This window comes from Natrix helvetica, assembly GCF_964273705.1.
Source record: "Natrix helvetica genome assembly, chromosome: 4".
Taxonomy (NCBI): Eukaryota; Metazoa; Chordata; class Lepidosauria; order Squamata; family Natricidae; genus Natrix; species Natrix helvetica.
The window spans coordinates 149,246,449-149,263,066 of record NC_138550.1 but is presented as its reverse complement, the minus strand read 5'-3'; the positions used below and the strand labels follow the sequence as shown (position 1 = coordinate 149,263,066).

Sequence of the window (16,618 nt, the reverse complement as noted above, 5' to 3'; positions counted from 1 at the left end):
AGGAGAGGGAAAATACCCAAGCCCTGAGGCACCCCCCACATGCAGGGGTCTAGGGCGTGACCTTCTTGTCCACCAACTAGAACCAGAAAGAGACAAAGGAAGATTTTGCACTCCCCTCAAATAAAAATGCTGGGAACCATATCGCATAAAATCTTCACTTAACTTTCCTTACTTGAAAACAAGCATCTAATTCCGAAACAGATATGCCCGAGACACAAAGCAAAAAAGTCAACGTCACCATGGCTGGCATTAAGAATTCACTTTCTCTTCTGTGCAATAACGCTGTCAGCTTGGTCAGCTTCTTCACAATATGCAACGAGGCACTTGGTGTATTGTAGAAAGGACAAGAATTGTGGGGACAAGCAAAAAAAAAAAAAAAAGCAAGACTTTGTTTAAAATCATTTAATTAGTCTTTTCAGTAATAAGCGTAATAGACAATAGAATAGATTGCCATCATTCAACTATTTACACCTTTTCTGTTTTTACTTTAGCTTCAAAAACAGGCAGCTGAAGAGGTTACGTAGCAGTATCTCTTTGCAAGGAATGCAATGGGATTCGGCTTCAGAAGAAAACCCCCGTCCTGTCCTAGAGGAATTGTGTGCAATGAGGCTTCTGTCATTTCAACTGTCCAGCTGAAGATACGCTAAGGAATTATGAACTGTTTTTCCTGGATGACTTCAAAAATGGCAAACTTTCATTCTATTAAATACTGAGATCATTAGAAAAGGATGCAATTCGGTGGAAACCGAACCCTCTTCCTTTGCTGGCATAACAAGCGGCATTAAGACAACTTCACCCCGATTTTATTCTGCTCTTTCTTCATTAACCGCTGTACTTCTTTCTCCATTTTCTTCCTTTGTTGCTCAGCTGCCCGTTTCTCTCTTTCTGCCATTTTCTGCTGCCTGAAATGTCACAGAAAATACAGAATTAAATGTCCCTCGAGTAACTCAAGATCGTAGACTATTGCAGGCACTTCCTGAGCCTCACCGGTACCGATTTGTTTGCTTATATTCGGCATGGGAATGGATTGCCAAATACCTGAACTGTACAAATGATCCAAATAATCCGTCAGACGGTAGATAAAGTGGAGCACCATTTCATTTTAAAAGTAGAATCATGACTGCTTATTAAGCTACCAAGCTAAGAAGTGGTAAATTGAGCTCTATTGACAGAACTTCCCGGATTCAGTGATCAGCATCCTGCAGGATTAGATGGAACTCTACCTTCCGGCAATCAAGTGGATCACAGTATGCCACGTTTATTACAGATATCCTTAATAACCTTATATTCTATCCAACATTTAGGTGATTGCTGTAAAACCCATTACTTGAAGAATTTGACCCTTTCTGTCATCACGTATGCCATGTTTGTTGTTTTTTCACCTGCAACTTACCTTTACAAAATGCACTTTCAAAATTCTTTTGATAATTACATTTTTAATGCATCACTGTTAATTTGAAATATGATATGTTCTATATTTTGGGCTCAATTTAATAATATATTTATTTATGTATATACCATCTTTTATTGTTTTACAAATAATTCAAGGTAGAGATCATACCCACCACACCTTCCTCTTCCTGTTTTTCCCACTATGAGGAGGGTTGGGCTGAGAGAGAATGACTGGTTTAAAGTCACCAATTAGAAAAATACACTTTTTGTTACTCACTTCCACCGGTGATCCTTCTCATCACTAACTCTATGGGAGTGGAGTTGGCTATCGTTCCAAGAAATACTTAAGACAGCATTAAAAGATACAGGTAGTCTTCAACTTACAATCGTTCATTTAAAAACCATTTAAAGTAACAGTGGGATGAAAAAAAGTGATTTACAACCAGTCTTTGCATTTATGACCATCAGTCTTATGATCCAAATTCAAGTTCTTGATAACTGGCATGTATTTAAAACGATTGTAGTGTCCTGGGGTCAAGTGACAATCTTCCCAGTGGACATCTGACAAGCAAAGTCAATGGAGGAATTAAGATTCATTTAAAGACCATGTGATTAGCTTAACGACCATAGCAAAAAGTCTTAAAATCAGGTGCAACTCACTTAACAACCACACTACTTAGCAACAGAAGTCCCCATTCCAATTGTGATGGTAAGATAAGACTACCTGTTCAGAGGGCTACTCACTATTATGACCCAAATTCTCAAGTCAACCTTTCCAAACACCTGTTTTTGTTGCGCTATAATTCCCATAATCTCCACATGGCCAATTATCAGGTGGGATCAGAGTTGCAACCCCACAATTGTAGAACCAAGAAAATACTTTTTTGCATACTGCATACATTAGAACTCCAAAATCAACCAAAATCTAGTGATAATGGCAGTTTGCATGGCCTTGAAAGGAGACAAACCCATGCAGGAAGACGCTATTTAAGGACACTAATTGCCATGGCTGTTTACCCCTTTCTGAATGAAAGGCAACATTTGGGAAGTTTTGCATTTCCCAAATGCAATCAGTTGGTAACTGCAACAGTTGGGTGGGCTAAACAGACATATGAGTAATACAGCAGGGCTGGTCTTATGTTTTCTCTGAAACTAGAATGAATGAGAGTAAAAATGGCCATTTGTTAATTTACAAAATTTATAAGGCCACTCAACTCATAACTTATTTATGATTGTGAGCAAAATACATCAGTTACAATAAAAAGCAATTAAATAAAAGTAATATAAAATCCATTTAATAAACCACAACAATACATGTATTGGCTTTTTTATATAACAACCGCTGTGACACTTTACTGAAAATTTAATTCCTTCTCTAGAATAACAACAAATTAGGCAGTGCAAATGTGCATCAATTTGTCAACAATAACCTTATACTTGAAACAAAAGTGGTTTATAGAATTCAATTTAATTTGGAAACCATATAATGGCATGTTTTTTTGTTTTTAAATATTGTGTTTGTATTAATGTGTGTTTTGACTTGCTTATTCCCTATCTTTTCTACCATGTTCTTAAATGCTCATTAAAATAAATAAATAAATAACCGTCTTTGGGGATTTTTGTTTGTTTTGAGATTTGTTTTCAAATACTGTCATACTGTCTTTGAGGACACAAAACATTTCAGCTTTTTAGTTTGATTCTACCACGGCAAGGATCTCATACAATATCTAGCATTAGAAAGACGTCAATCTCCAAGCAATGCCTTCGATCCAGGACTCTAAAGGGCAATGTTAGCTGTGCGGTGAGCCCTCTGCTGGCTTGCTAAAACATTTTGTGGGGTTGTTTTTAATGCAGAATTATAGTTCGCAGATACATAATTACACTCCCATCAGGCTATTTTCTCTTAAGGTGACTAACATTATCAGAGTGCAGAAAAGAAATAAACCAAGGACATTAAAGGCAGGAGAGAAGAGGAAAGGAAGTATAATTAAAACTAGTTTAAAACAATACCTTTCACAATATATTTCAGTATTTTTGTAAACTATCAAACTACCCACCTTCTAATACCATGGCATATTTCATACTCTGCCTTTTGTTCTTCAAACTACTCCCTTTTTTCCAGATCTCATAAACTATATCTAACCACTTCTTCTTGGTCTTCCTCTTCCTTTCAACCTATTTATTATTCCTCGATATTTCTTTTACAATTTGAACCTCATTCTCCTTATATGACCAAAGCACCTCAATCCATATTTGAAGCTATTCATTATATACATACCTCCCTCCCTTTCTCTTTCTTTCTTTCTTTCGCAGAAACTCACTGCTTTTTAAAGATTTTTTTCCCTGCCTATTCACTCAAACCAGCAGGGAAAAAATGCTTTAAAAAGTTGGGGGAAAAGTTTCCGACAATCCCGCTGATCAGCTGTGAGCTGATTGGCAGGAAAAAAATGATTTAAAAAACGGGGAGGGCGGGCAGCTTTTGATAATTGCGCAGCTCACACCTGAGCTGCATGATCCTTGGAAGCTTTTTTTAGTTCGCAGAAGCAAGGATAATCGTCCCTACCAGGCTGAACCGGGAGAATTTCCCCCCTGTATATCTACATAAAAACGTCATTTAAGCATTTCAACAAAGCAGAACAGAACACTTTCACTTCTGATTAGTTTTTACTGGGGCATAAAAAGGAATCTTCAAAATAAGAAAAAACGCGAAATGTGAAATAAGAAAAAATGTGAAAAAATATAAAACAATTATTTCCCAGGGTCTCACCTCATACTTTTTGCCATTGCCAATAGTAGCAGTCAAAATTTTGCATCCTTGATACATGGGAGTGCAGCCTTAGCAACTAATATATAACTTTATACTGTGGCTAAATGTTAAATAATAACTGATCAAGGATTTCCCATTGACTTGAGTACTCTACATATAATCTCCTCATTTATTTTACTGAGCTTAAAGGCTGCTCCAATTATAAACAACTCCGACTGGGATACATCCCAACCTCCATAAATTGAGTTAAAAACAATACAATAAAAAGATAAGACATGGAAAACTGAATTCAATTATCTATATAAGCAAGATATTCTCCACTAGTGGTTTGCCTACTTGCTAGGCTTCATATGCATCTCTCTGTTTTACCATCCTAAGCTTTTGGAAATAGAATTGGGACAATAATAATTTTTTTTAATACATAATTTTTATTAAACTTTTTGCAAAACAAAACATAAAAATCAAATCCAACATCCATTCTTCCCATTCCGAAGACATCGGTATATCCCCTTTTGTTTAGCATCTTCCATACTTTCCATTCATTTTTCATTTGCAATTTCTTCTTTACATTTATAATTCCTATAACCTAATATTTACATATATCAATATTCTACTTTCACTTGTAATTCCTATTCTCTAACCACTGATACCATTTGTCCCATACTGTATAGTATTCTGTTTCTTCTTTATCTTGCAGTTTGAGAGTTAATTTAACCATTTCTGCGCAGTCCATTATTTTTTAATTATCATGTTTTCGGAGGGCATGCCGTCTATTTTTCAATTTTGGGCGTATGCTACTCTTGCTGCTGTCAGTATATGAATTATGATATAATTGATTTCCTTTGTAAATGTTCCTTTAATGATCCCTAGCAAAAAAAATCTCTGGTTTAAATTGGATTTGAAAGAATTGGGACAATAATTAGAAGGCTACCTAATATTTGAAAAATGTTAAATTACTATCCTAGCAACAACAGCACTCTTTAAGAGCAAAGGGCTGGTAAACTGAGAAGGTGTGAATTAGCAGCCCCTCCAGGTGACATGATCTGGCAGCAAAAGGCATGTCACATCTATGTCAAGGCTGGCAGAAACCCTAGCCAATAATTTTCAGATCTAGAGACGTGATTAACTGCAGTTTCTTCAAAGGAAATGAGGAGTTTTAGAAGTTTTAGAGCAGGTTTGCACTGTAAGCTTCTTCATATTTTTCGGAATAAAAATCTAATCCAGATATAGGGAATATAGTGTCTACAAGCATCAATGGCTCCTTAAGTAAGTACTCCTCAATTTACCTTTGACATCTAAAGACCTTTCTATAAAACATAAGTACCATATTGTTTGGACTATAAGAAGCACCAGAGATATTTTTTTTAAAAAAAAGCTTTTGCACTCTTCCGTACGCCAACCCTCCGTACACCTTGTTCCGTACGCCAACCCTCCGTACGCCTTGTTTTTGAAGAAAACAAAGGGGGGGGGGGGGCGTGCAGAGCTTTGGAAGGCTTGTAGAGTGCTCCTGGCAGTTGGGAGGGGGCAAAAACAAGCAAAAAACAGCCTGTTTTTTGCAAAAAAAGGGGGGGGGGCATGCAGAGGTTTTGGGAGGCTTGTAGAGTGCTCCTGGGGGCTGGGAGAGGGCAAAGATAGCAAATCTTTGCTCGTTTTTGCCCTTTCCAGCCCCCAGGAGCACTCTACAAGCCTCCCAAACCTTCTGCATGTTCATTTTTGCAAAGGGGGCAGGGTTTCGGTAGGCCAAAAATGCTGTATTCCGTGTATAAGATGCACCCAGATTTTCACCCTCTTTTTTGAGGGAAAAAGGTACGCCTTATACTTTGAAAAATACAGGTGGTGATTTTCTACAAAGAAAAGCAGCACATCCTGGCACCCTATTTATTTGCAGGAATGACAATGAGCTCCAGAAGATCTAATTGAGATGCAGCAAAACACCCTGAGAAACTGATTTGCCTTTTGCCTGATATCACCATGGGTGCCTGGTGATACATCATGCTAATAATTTTATGTTTCCTTTACTCACTACTTGCAACTGTATCCTCGGGCCAAAAAGAAAGATTTACTGATAAAAGCTTAAGTTAAATTAAGGCTGTTAAATAAAAAGGAAAGCTAAAGATCCTAATGTCCTCCTGCCTCCGTGCCAGGAGATAGGGAACAAAATTCACATGATGACTTCATTGATCATATGATAAACTATAGTTTGTCATTCTATCCAGATACAGTCACAGTGAACCCTATCTGAATCATGGTGGATGGAAAAATTATAATAATTACAGGATTTGGTAAAGTTACCTCAGAACTTCTTCTGCTTGCCAGGAAGCATCATCTCCTTCTTCTTCCCAAGCATTTCTGTTTTCCTGCCATGTCTCCAAGTCTCCTAGTTCTGGCTGCAAATGAAAATTAATTAATATCTTCAAAATACTGTTCAGCGCCACCGAGTAATTATTCTAATAAAGTACTGCAATTTAAATTCTGAAAAATGTAACCACCTATTCCTGGAAAGCACTGAAGGGAGACTTATAGACAACAATTTTCTTTGAATGAATTCACTGTAATACAGAAACCGTGTGTGTGTGTTTGTGTGTGTGTGTGTGTGTGTGTATCTATTACTAGCCGATAACCAGGCGTCGCCCGGGTATTTATTTATAGGGGGGAAATGTCCGGACAAAGCATACTTTTTAATGTTGGATTTTCCCTTTTACCAGAGGGAGCCTCCTTGTGGAGTACTGTGAAGCCATTACCATAGCAACCCCACTGCACTGTACAGTAGAAGCCTGTATGGCAGTACAGCACAATAGGCTATAACACACGTCCCTAGGGGTGACTTACCCCCACAGTATTTGTTTCCAGAGAGTAAGTCATCTGTTTACCAAGTTTGATTGAAATTGCTCAAGGCATTCCAGAGTTATGCTGGAACACACACACGCACACACAGCCATTTTTATATAGATAGATTCAATACCATCAAATGCTTCTAAATTTTCAAACAATTTAAGGCTTTATTAGATTATAGTTATCAATCTGTCTTGCCTATGGCCAAAAAAACAACAAAACAAAACCCAACCGCTAGCATTCCTTCTTTAAGACATACTGGAAATTACACGTACAAAAATTTTTGTGATAAAGAAGTTACTTACAGATTGGTGAATAAACGGAACATCTGGTGTAGCTGCTAATCTACTTGAAAATCCGGCACTACCATCCTGGTTGCCAAAATTTAAAGGTTCACGTTTTTTAACAATGATCTGAAGAGGATGAATTGAAAATAGTAATTTGCAATATTACTATTATTAACAAATAAAACTGGAAACTTATTAGCCCAACTATAAAAACCGATGTCACACAACGATACCATGTTCACTGTTTCACAGATGTCCACTTACATTTCTGGCCAGTGCAAGAAGAGCAATGGGCCTGAACCCTGCAAGTTTTCTATCACTTTTTCAATCAACCAAAATATCCTTAATTTTGTCAGCTCAATCATTTGATTTCTGGTTAGTGACTTGGAAGTGGAACTGGCTGTGAGAACAGCTCCTCTCTCTTTCCATCTACTCTTCTGATATAGCTCCTCTTAGGGCCCTGTACTTGGATTAACAGATTTAGGCTATAAAACAACCAGACATTTTGACAAAAATGCAGAAAACTCTTTTCACTGTTTCCTATGGACACCAGGATTCTGCAGGGCGAATACAGTTGTCCAATCAGGATTGTTAAAAGCATGAGGCAAAAAATGAGGATGAGGAGAACACAAGATGAGGGATCTTCTGTGCTTGCGGGCTGCTTCCTCCCTTGCCTTCACTACAATTAAACCACTGCTCTCTGCTCTTTTCTTTTTTGGCCACAAGGTGTCAGCCATCATTCCTAAACTAAGTTTTAACTCCTGGTTGTAAGTGAATATGGAAATCACTGCTTTTCTTACAGTTTTCATCAACTCTTAGGTATGGATGAAAAGGGGAAAAAGCAGATTGTTTAAATGTAGGAGCAAATACATCTGATCTGTTAACATCTGCAGGCAAGTAAAGTACTTTTTTTTGCATTTTTCAAATGGTCCAATGTTGTTTTCAAAAGCGTGGCTGATTATCCCTCTTAGGATAATACACACTCCAGACTGTTCAGAATTCTGTAACCTGAAACATGTTATCTTTGCACACACACACTAATTACATGCAATATCCCTACAGCCTACTAATGGTAAGGGATAGGACTGAAGCAAACTGAAGCAAACCACTTTGACTCTGCACATATAGGCTTGTCCAGTTGCTTGGTGGAATGAGGTGGGGCTTTACCACAGCATCAGTCAGAAGGAAGTTGGCATGCAATCCTGCTCAACCCTCAAACAAAAATGTATAACCTCGCTCAATCCACATAACTTAATTCATATGCAGTAACTGGTTTTGGTTTTGAACTTTCTTCTTTAGCCTCACCCTTGATTAAAACTATAAAGCTCAACATATATAAACTCATTAAAATGAGTGGGAAATTATGTTAACATACAGGTCGTTCAATATGATTACATTTCAAATACAAAACAGAAAAGAGAAAATAATGTAAATGACTTCTTTGCTACATATGTATCCTCTCAAAAAATACAAACACAAAAGTCAGTAAACTTTGTGTAGAAATGAAGTTTTTTAATGATGTAAAACTGAAGAGAGAAAATTATCGCCTGCTTTGGCAGCTTCAATCATATTCAAATCTAATTTAAATTGCTCAAATGCTGCTCAAATTGCTCTACTGGATATGATCATTTTTAAAGTATAGTAGTTAACTGCATAAGCTAGCTAACTGAGCCACAGATAGAAATCAATTTTCACTGCTAAATAACCACCACATTAGAAGGAAGTATGGAAGACTTTAGACTGTTGTGAGAGTGCTGAAAACATACTTTCTGTGTTTTCCTTATTGTTGGTGCCATGTCCTTAAAATAATCAGGCTCCATTTCTTCCAATCCATTTTGTTGATTAGTGCCATTACCACCTTCAATTTTCACACTTGTAGGGCCATCTTCATCCCATGAAGACCAATCTTCTACTTCTGGCTAAAAAGAAAAGGGAAAGGGTTCCGTTCTTTATTGGCCTCCAATGTTCATAATTTATAACCTATTTTTATTGGGTCATTTGGTAGAAGAACTGGGTTTAAATATTGATATCCAGACCATTCAATATATTACTTGTTTAGGAACAGATGAAAAATCCACAGTAGTTGGCAAAGTTATTTGGTCTCCACTAAGCTTTCGTCCTCTTCCAGTCCTGAAAAACAAAAGTTTCTTCTTAACTCTCACACGTTTGATAAAACTGAAGTAAATAACAAATAATTTAAAAGCTAAATTAAAAGAATATTTTAAAAACTTAGCACTTTTCATTTAAGTTCAGCTACAGGGAGTCCTCAACTTATGACCACAATCAAGCCCAAAATTTATGTTGCTAAGCAACAGTTGTGCAGTGAAATTTGCCTCATTTTACAACCTTTCTTGCTCACTTTAATAGCTGTTAAGTGAACCATTGCAGTTGTTAACACAGTTAAGTGAATCTGGCTTCCTCCTTGACTCTGCTCGTCAGAAGGTCACAAAATGTGATCACATGACCCTGAGAAATTGCAATTGTCATAAATATGAGTCAGTTGTCAGTCTGAATTTTGACCACATGACTATGGGGATGATACCATGATTGTTCAAAAAAGGGCCATAAGTTACTTTTTTCATTGCTGTTGTTATTTTGAATGGTCACTAAATGAACTATTGTAAGTTGAAGGTTACCCGTTCTGATTAAAATACTAATTTAAGAATAAAAACCAACAGTTCTAATCTCCAGATCTTTTTCTAACAATCTAAAACCCAAGGCACATCTTTTACTGGTACTATCCATATTACTCAAGGAATTTTTCACTAAGGTATAATGAGCTTCCTTTATAAAATGATGCGATAAGGAAAAGTACTGTAGAATCAACATTTAACAAAGCTAACTTTAAGAAAACAATTTAAATTATCTATAAAACAACCTTACGGATTACATTGTGGTATGTCAACTGCCACATTCATGCACATTCAGATGAATTCTCCTATAATATATAAAGAATCTCTTGATATTTCCCAATTGAAATATTGAAGAGATTTACATGCTTTAGTGCTTTTCAGGACTAAAAACATGCTCTACATTTTATTTCTACCAAGACATAAAAAAGTGTGCCGCATTAAACTTCCAAATCCTGCAGACAGGTGAAAAAAATAGTATGCATGCTGGACATGCATATTTGAAAGCATAAAACATATATTATAAAAAAAATTGAGTAGAAAAGTATAGCATATGTTTATAAAATCAAAACCTTAAGAGCAAAGTAACTTTATAAAACCAGAGGAAATATTAAAACAAAAACGGGTCTGTCAGAAATGAGAACTACAGTAAGGAAAAATATTCCTGTTCCGATGATCAGAATTTTAAAGAGAAATTGCCAGTCCTTTTCCTTTATAAACCAAATCAAATATTAGATTATTTTGCCCCAAAGATTATAGCCACTATTGATGCAGCAAAAATGCTTACAAAATAAAAGGTAAAGATTATTGCATGCCTTGGCATTTTTTTCTGTTGTGATAAAAGCTTAAACAAAAATTAATATGTGTTTCCTTAGTCCCTTAGAAAATATTTTATAAACATTTTCTGAATATATACTTATTCCTATACCTGTTTAATCAGAAGTAGTATCTATAATTCAAGTAACAATTCACAGCAGTTCTCAAAACAGTACAAAACTTAATCTTAGCCAAATACTAGTATTATATTACCAACGGTCCTTTATATTATTTAACTTTGTGGCTTTTTCCTAAGTGAATATATTATTTCCCTTTCTCTTAATACTTTATATATTAATTCAATCAATTACTCATTGTATGTACACAAAGAAAGAAGCACACACCTAAAAACAGGTTCTTGTATAAATAAAAATTTGTATCAGACATTTATTCTTAAGTGCTAAAACTAATCATATGACATTATAGTTTTCTGTTTTTTTAAGCATTGTTATAATACCAGTTTCTTTATCTATACAAAGATAATAGGGATATTAATGATCTTTAAAAATATCTCAATGCAATATCAAATTACATCACTATTTATTGTTCAATTAAGGAAGAAATTTAACTTCATGTTTGTAACCGTTTTAAACTGTCATAAAAAAAAGTATTAAGGAGTACTACATTCCCCCTTTCTCAATTTGAAACACACACAAAGAAAGAAAGCTCTCAAGAGAAATGAGTTAGAATCTTAGAGGAAAAATCAGAGCAAACTCATATGCAACCTTTGATATTTACCTGCAAATCAATCTTTTAAAAAAAGATAGTATTGCTGCCAAGCATGTACAAATTTTAAATAGACGGAACTGTGTAATTGCCATGATGAACGACTTCACCTGAAAGAGAGGGGAAAATGTACTGATAAGAGTAATGCTACTTTGCAATGGTGGTTGCTCTGGCAGACTTCTGAGAAGTCTGCGCATACACTTCAATGTAGCTACAACCCATAAGTATGACTTCAAATGCATATTACCATCAAAAATCAAAAGGAAAGTGTGGTATTGAAGAACATCTAATGCAGTTCACAGTGCTAGTCTGCAAGCAGGATTGCTACATCCAATATGCCACTGATTTTTAAGAAAACAAGAATACTAGTGGAATATGTATTAATACTGTGCTAGACCTCAACAAAAACTGTCAGAACATATAGACATCTAGAGCACTTCAAGAAATAGAAAATGTTTTTTCTCCTGACAAGGTAGGACAGCAAGTTAGCTGATTAACTAACTAGCTCAATAACCTAATGGTGGATGGTTTGGGCATGATGCTCAAGCCATTATACTGCACTCTTTGTGCTTCTTTTCCAAACCATATTGTGACCTATTCCGTTTCCGTATTCCTGTTAGCTTTCTTTGATATCCCAACTATGTGCATTATAATTAACACTAATGAGAATGTCTGAATTAACAGGGGAAAAACAACATTTAAAAAAACCCATAATTTGGATGAAAACTGTTTTGCCCATCTGAGTAGAATATCAGAGAGGAAAGAAAAAGGTCCAAGAGAGTAGAAGATGGATTAATAAATTAATATTAATTTAATATTCATCAAATAATTTGATCTTATTCAAATAACAAATTTTCAAAGCTAAATTATATTTTGGGTACAATATCTGAACTTGCCTTTTTGCCCTGTATTGCACTGAATGTTGGGCAGTAACAACAGGGACCAAAAGCTATCTCCATGCCATGGAAATGTGAATGATCCTTTGGATATCAGGCATCTACCTTCTTGATCACATCACAAATGACACCATTTGAAACATTTTGGTGTGGCACCAGTTATAGAGAAGATGAGAGAAGGCCGACTCCACTGGTATGGACATGTCCAGAGATCATCACCTTCCATCGTGGCCAAGACTGCCTACCAACTGCCAGTGACCTTGTGGGCATCCAAAACAGAGATGGCAAGACACCATCAACAAAAATATGTAAGCCGCGGACCTGTGCCCTTGAGACACAGCTGACCGTGCAAAGTGGCATTCAATGATCCGAAAAGCGGATCCTGCATCTGGGGGAATGTGCTGCTGCAGCAGCAGCAGCAGCAGCAGCAGCAGCAGCAGCAGCAGCAGCAGCAGCAGCAGCAGCAGCAGCTAAACTTTTGGCTACAATATCTGAACTGGTCCAATATAATGAAGATTGAATTCAAATATTAGGCTTCTTTCAATCTTCTTCCTAGCATTATTTCCCTGATATGGCAGGGTCCACTTAGGCTTCTTTCAATGTTAATTGAAAAAGTTGCTTTAAAAAAATGTTCAGCAACATAGTGTCAAAATCATGTTATTTCTTAAACACCTTGGCAAAGTCTCAAAAAATTATTAGATTGCTTGCCCTCATATGTACCTGTAGAATACTATTAGTTAAGAAAACAGCTACCAATAAAAAGCTTCTTTAATGGGAGCCTATTTTTAAAATATGCTCCAGACCATCAAACGTTAGATGACACACAAAAGATGTTGTTGCCTGATGCTTGTTTCCTTAGAGTCATCTACCAGGAGAAATCCCTGCATTGTTTGAAGTAGTTTGTCATTCTAGGGCTCAGAACAAATGACTGGGCCAAGACGCTGACCTTGTGCCTAAGGCAGGACGAGAATTCACAGTATCCGGGTTTTTAGCTCGGTACTTTAGTCACTACACCAAACTCGCTCTGTTTTCTGAATTCTACAAGAACAGCAAATCTTAAAAATTTTGAGTAAATATTAACACTAAATGGTTTAATTTTTGTAACTTTTTATTTTAAAGAAGTATGATTTGTATGCATTTTACCTTATTTTTCAATGTCTTACATGCATAGACAGGCAAGTGCTAGACAGAATATATTACTAAACTATAAAATTCCATCTAGATTCCTGCTTGCAAGGCATCCAAACTACAGTATTTATGGGAGAGAAGTTCCTTCTGTTCACTCACTTCTTCCAAAATATTTTTTTAAAATTTGATCAAAATCTCTGAAATATATTTCACTTTTAACTAGAGTATATTCTTTGTAGCTTTCTGTCACAAGTCTTTCATCATCGTAGTTTTTTTGCAGCAATCACTTCACATGCATTCTGTCTTTCTCCCATTATTTCACTCACTTCATTTATTTCTTTCCTTTTTTCTGATCTACTTTTTCCCATATCCGCTTCTGACTTTTCAAAAATCAACTTACTGTTCTTCCCCCTTCACTGGAGCATAACATTCAATGATGACTAACCTATAGATTCCCATTTTCTAAAAAAACTATATAATAACAGCAAATACTTTCCAATACACATTTTCGTGCTTGTGTGTGGGGGGGGGGGGTGTTTCATTTTCTTCACAGTATTCAATTCCTCACTGGGAAAGAACATAGTAAAATATGTTAATTCATGCTTTTTACCATTACCAATATCTTACATTCCATGTCTTAATCATTCATATGCCATGGTCATCATCAGATGCAGGACTCTATTCAACTCAGGCTTTCATATACTATAATTTTTAATGAAACAGAGTGGAAGATTACTAGCTATAGTCACACACATGCCAGTGTATGTGCATAAAGACAGCAACAGTCCGTTTTGATACATTTAGTCTAGTGTGACACATGAACAACCAAGTTTTATCTCAAGTATACTCACATTTCTATAGTCAAAAATCTAGAGACTACCAACAGGTAGCAAGTTAATATATGTTGCTCACATCCCATCAACTAGCTGGTAAATGCAATATAGTGGAAAATATAACCAAGAGACTTTTAAAATCTCCCAATCTAAAGCCTTATTCTCAGGATACCGCAATTCCAAATATGGGTCTTAAGATTTGTGAGAATGAAATCAAGCTTGCTGAACACAGGCTTCCCCTTCATAAATTGTATAAATAATTTGGACACCACAGTAATAAAAAGCTGAACTCATCAGAGGAGCCAAGAACTCAATGTTAACTTCAAAGGCCATTGTAAATATCACAAAAAATAAAAGTTTTGCTCCTTGGGGCAAAAAGTGCTTGTTGAAATGAAAACAAACAAACAGCATGGTCACAGGTGTTGCCATACTAAAATCAGCTTGCGTGGGAGAAAGAAACGGAGAAACTTTTTGTTCTAATATTTACCCTTCTCTTTCCCATGGAGGAAAACAAAGCAAACCAATCACAGAAACTCTATGGAGATTTTCAGTCATCAAAGGTCATGGTTCTCCCAAAGGTCCTTCTTTTTTTCAAAAGGCAACTGGATTTACTGGTTTTTCTTTGAACTGAAGAAGCTTCTTGGATGAGAAGCGAAACGTTTTCAAAAAAAGTCCAGTTGTCTCTTGGGACAAAAAAAAAAGCACCTTTGGGACAACCAAAGAAAACCTTACCAACAAAATTTACAAGTCCACCGTGATTTTTTTTCTTTAAATCTTCCCTAAATTCATTCAGAAGATAAATGTCCAACATTGCATTCATTTATGATTTTAAAATTTTGCAACGGTAGAGGTTTTGCATTGGATTAAGATTAACAGAGTTAGAAGGGACCTTGGAGGTCATCTAGTCCAACCCCCTGCTCACGCAGGAGACCTTATATTAGGGATTCGAACCGGCGACCTTTCTGATCGACAAGCTCATCGTCTTAGCCACTGAGCCACCCCAATATAACACCACCACCACCCCAAAAAGGTCCGTTGACAGAAAAAGCCACGTTGGACCTTCCCGAAGGCTTCCTTGGGAGAGCAAGGCCGCCCACCTCCGGGATATGTCTGGCCAACCAACCAGCCTCCGCCTCATCAGGACTCCGGCCTGAGGGAGGAGCGGGGTAGCAAGACCCGCCCGCGCGCTTTCTTCTTCCCCCGGGAGAGAAAGCGACTCATAGGGAGGCGACTCCGCGCTCCCTTCGCTCACCTTGTCCAGCGCGGAGGCGAGCGGACGTGGAAGCGTCGCGGCTCAAGCCGAGGGACAGCCGCTTCCCTCGGCGACCGCGACTTCCCTTCATTCAAAAGAGGATGGGAGGGCCTCCGTCCCAGCCGCGGCTCTCGGCTCCTCCATAGCTTCCCTCACCGGCCACTACCGGCTCCACCTTCCTGTCACCCTAGAGACGCCGCCCCCTCCCCACCTGTAATCGCCTCTTCCGGTCCCGCCCCAACACCTAAAGCGAACCGGGGCTTCGGCCTCGAGAGAAAGGGGTGGGGACAGAACCGGAAGGATGGACGTTCCCTGCGCAAGCGCACACAGATGAAGCCCTCCAGGGAGCCGACGGGAGGGAAAGATGCAAGGAGAGGGAGGGTGGAGCTTACGAGGCACAAGACCCGGTTGGCCACGTGACCTCGGGTTCGCCTTTGGCTGACGGCTCAGTAGAAAAGGCTTACAAATTGATTGGAAGGGACCTTGTAGGTCATTTTAGTACAACTCCCCCCCCCAAAAAAAAAGCAGGAGATCCTACACCAGAGAGATCCAAACTTGAAAACTTTAAGGCTTCTGGACTTCAACTCCCAGAATTCCTCAGCCAGCATGTCTAGCTGGGGAATTCTGGGAGTTGAAGTCCACAAGTTTTAAAGCTGCCTAGTTTGGAGACCCCTCCCCTACACCATTTCTGACAGATGGGTTAGCTTCAGAATATTCATGTTACTTTGAATGGGGGCCCAGCTTTCTGTTCCAAAAATATATTTTATTTTACCCTGATTCACTTTCATCATTAAAAAAATACAAATTAAAAGTATTGAGGAATATATTTTAATTAATAGAATTTTTATGAAGCATTCTGACAGATGGGTTAGCCGAGGGGCTCGCGCTGAAAAGGCTTTTTTCATGCTGGCTAGTCTGCATTCACTGATCGGAATATATGCATGTTTTTATTTAGGAGAAGTAGGGAAAATGGTAGAGCGAGGCAGTGTGGCTTAAACTGGGGTTGCTTTTACAGTGCTTTGCTGACCTGAGAGGTTTAGGAAAGTTACAGTTGATAAA

The 16,618-nt window shown here is 37.5% G+C and overlaps 1 protein-coding gene across 1 annotated transcript; it reads right to left on the bottom strand.

The window, feature by feature from the left end:
* Window positions 1–387: 387 nt before the first annotated feature.
* EBAG9 (estrogen receptor binding site associated antigen 9) lies at window positions 388–15,819 on the bottom strand. Its single transcript, XM_081950166.1, has 7 exons — window positions 15,560–15,819; window positions 11,463–11,560; window positions 9,330–9,408; window positions 9,045–9,197; window positions 7,297–7,404; window positions 6,452–6,546; window positions 388–902 (listed from the first exon to the last, which is right to left on the bottom strand). Exons 2-7 carry the CDS (start codon window positions 11,543–11,545, stop codon window positions 782–784), a joined length of 639 nt encoding a protein of 212 aa, XP_081806292.1. The 5' UTR covers window positions 11,546–11,560; window positions 15,560–15,819; the 3' UTR covers window positions 388–781.
* Window positions 15,820–16,618: the final 799 nt, after the last annotated feature.